The sequence below is a fragment of the Puntigrus tetrazona genome, chromosome 4 (genome assembly GCF_018831695.1).
Source record: "Puntigrus tetrazona isolate hp1 chromosome 4, ASM1883169v1, whole genome shotgun sequence".
Lineage (NCBI taxonomy): Eukaryota > Metazoa > Chordata > Actinopteri > Cypriniformes > Cyprinidae > Puntigrus > Puntigrus tetrazona.
Genome location: NC_056702.1, coordinates 17,886,463 through 17,888,962, shown reverse-complemented (window position 1 = coordinate 17,888,962; position 2,500 = coordinate 17,886,463). Strand labels below are relative to the sequence as shown.

Below are 2,500 nucleotides of genomic sequence, written 5' to 3'. Positions count from 1 at the left end.
CTCCGCTCACTTTGTTGCGTGATAGTTCTGTTTTAGGATCATTATTAGGATTTGTGTGTGTGTGTGTGTGTGTGTGTGTGTGTCTGTCTGTGTGTGTCTGTCTGTGTGTGTCTGTCTGTGTGTGTGTGTGTGTGTGTGTGTCTGTCTGTGTGTGTGTGTGTGTGTGTGTGTGTGTGTGTCTGTGTGTGTGTGTCTGTGTGTGTCTGTGTGTGTGTGTGTGTGTGTGTGTGTGTGTGTGTGTGTGTGTGTCTGTGTGTGTGTGTGTGTGTGTGTGTGTGTGTGTGTGTGTGTGTGTGTGTGTCTGTGTGTGTGTGTGTCCGTGTGTGTGTGTGTGTGTGTGTGTGTGTGTGTGTGTGTGTGTGTGTGTGTGTGTGTGTCTGTGTCTGTGTGTGTCTGTGTGTGTGTGTGTGTGTGTCTGTGTGTGTGTGTGTGTGTGTTTGGAGTGATGATCTTCAACCTTTTATTACATCAGATCTGATGTTTCCCAGCAGCTCAGAAAAACCCTGTTGCAGCATGATTTCTGTGAGCTGCCTTGAACCAGCCGCTCAGATTAGAGTAACGTGTGTGTGTGTGTGTGTGTGTGTGTGTGCGCGTGCGCGTGCAGCTCCGGCGGCGCTGATGCAGGCTCTGGAGGATCTGGATTACCTGGCGGCTCTGGATGATGATGGGAATCTGTCGGAGGTGGGAATCATCATGTCTGAGCTTCCTCTGGAGCCGCCGTTAGCCAAAGCTCTGATCGCTTCCTGCGAGTTCGACTGCGTTAACGAGCTGCTGACCATCGCTGCCATGCTGACCGGTACTGACCGCTCATCACACTGTGTTCACTAGTTAAATGTAACAGAATTACATCGTTTAATTTCAAATAAATTAGGTACAATTAATTTTTGGTGTCCTTATTACAGTGCAATTATACTTTTGATACTTATTAACTACATAGGATTACTTAGGATGCATGCACGCATCCTAAGACACACAGACAGACACACACACACACACAGACACACACACACACACACACAGACAGACACACACACACACAGACAGACACACACACACACACAGACACACACACACACAGACTACACACACACTGACACAGACACACACACACACACACACACACAGACACACACACACACAGACAGACACACACACACAGACAGACACACACACACAGACAGACACACACACACAGACACACACACACACACACACAGACACAGACAGACACACACACACACAGACAGACACACAGACACACACACACACTCACACAGACACAGACAGACACACACTCACACAGACACAGACGCACACACACACACACACACTCACACAGACACACACACACAGCCGTCTTCAGTAAGCGTGTGTTTTCCCTGCAGCTCCGCCGTGCTTCGTTACACCTCCAGCTAATAAAGAAGAGTCGGCGGCGACCCACAGACGACCCCTGCTGCACCCGGACGGAGATCACATGACCCTCATCAACGTCTACAACGCGTATCTTCAGCGTGAGTGACAGCGTCAGAGTCGTAGCAGTGCGTGTGTGTGTGTGTGTGGTGAAGGAATACCGATGTGTGTGTGTGTCCTCAGATAATGAAGACGAGGTCTGGTGCAAGACCAACTTCCTCAACGCCTCTGCCTTGCGATTGGCCGTGGTGATCAGGGCGGAGCTACTGGAGGTGATGCAGCGAATCGAGCTGCCCGTCTCTCCTCCCGCCTTCGGTTGCCAGGACAACAGCACCAATATAAAGAGAGCTCTGATATCGGGCTTCTTCCTGAAGGTAAACACACACTATAAACTGAACCCCAGCGGGGGTTTAATGTTTATCCTCAAAATTCTGATGATTTTTGGAAAGTGTCCTTGGGCTCTGGAAAGGCACTATATAAATAAAACATTATTATAATTATAATTTTTTTTTTAACCGATACCGATTATTTGCATGTTTAAGTACCCGATAATCAATATGCAGAACCATTTTTTATTTTTGTTTTACTTCTGTTTTTTGTACAATTATAACAGCAGTACTGATTCTGGACTGAACAAGCATTTTTATTTAGAAAACTGTCAAAATAATTTTAATTTTAATTTCACTCGATCCTCGCAAACAAAACAAAGCAATTCTTTTTTGTTTTTACTTCAGAAAATTCAGAGACAACTGAAAAAAATAAATAAAAAATAACAATAATAATAAAAAAATAACTAAAACTCATTAAAGCTCTGATCGGGTAACAAATAAAAACAAATGTTAAACCTTTTTCATAATTATGCATAAGATTTTGCATCACAGTGAAAACCATACTAAAGTAGGTCAATGTAAACCCAGTAACATTTCATTATTGAATTTTGACATAATAATAATAATAATAATAATGTTTTGAACTAGCTAACATTAATCACGGGGATTTTAGTGTTTTATATTAATGATTTAAGATTTTATTTGTCAAATACAATTTGTACGACTTGTAGTGAAATGTTATTCTGGTACATTCCAAAGAG

General features: G+C 43.4%; 1 protein-coding gene across 1 annotated transcript in view; it reads left to right on the top strand.

Annotated features, from left to right (window-relative positions):
• Positions 1-2,500, top strand: part of dqx1 (DEAQ box RNA-dependent ATPase 1) — a 14,149-nt gene that overhangs the window by 9,905 nt on the left and 1,744 nt on the right. Inside the window, exons 8-10 of the mRNA XM_043237244.1 lie at positions 605-796; positions 1,386-1,511; positions 1,594-1,784. Coding sequence (XP_043093179.1) covers positions 605-796; positions 1,386-1,511; positions 1,594-1,784 — 509 coding nt within the window. The remainder of the gene's footprint in view (positions 1-604; positions 797-1,385; positions 1,512-1,593; positions 1,785-2,500) is intronic.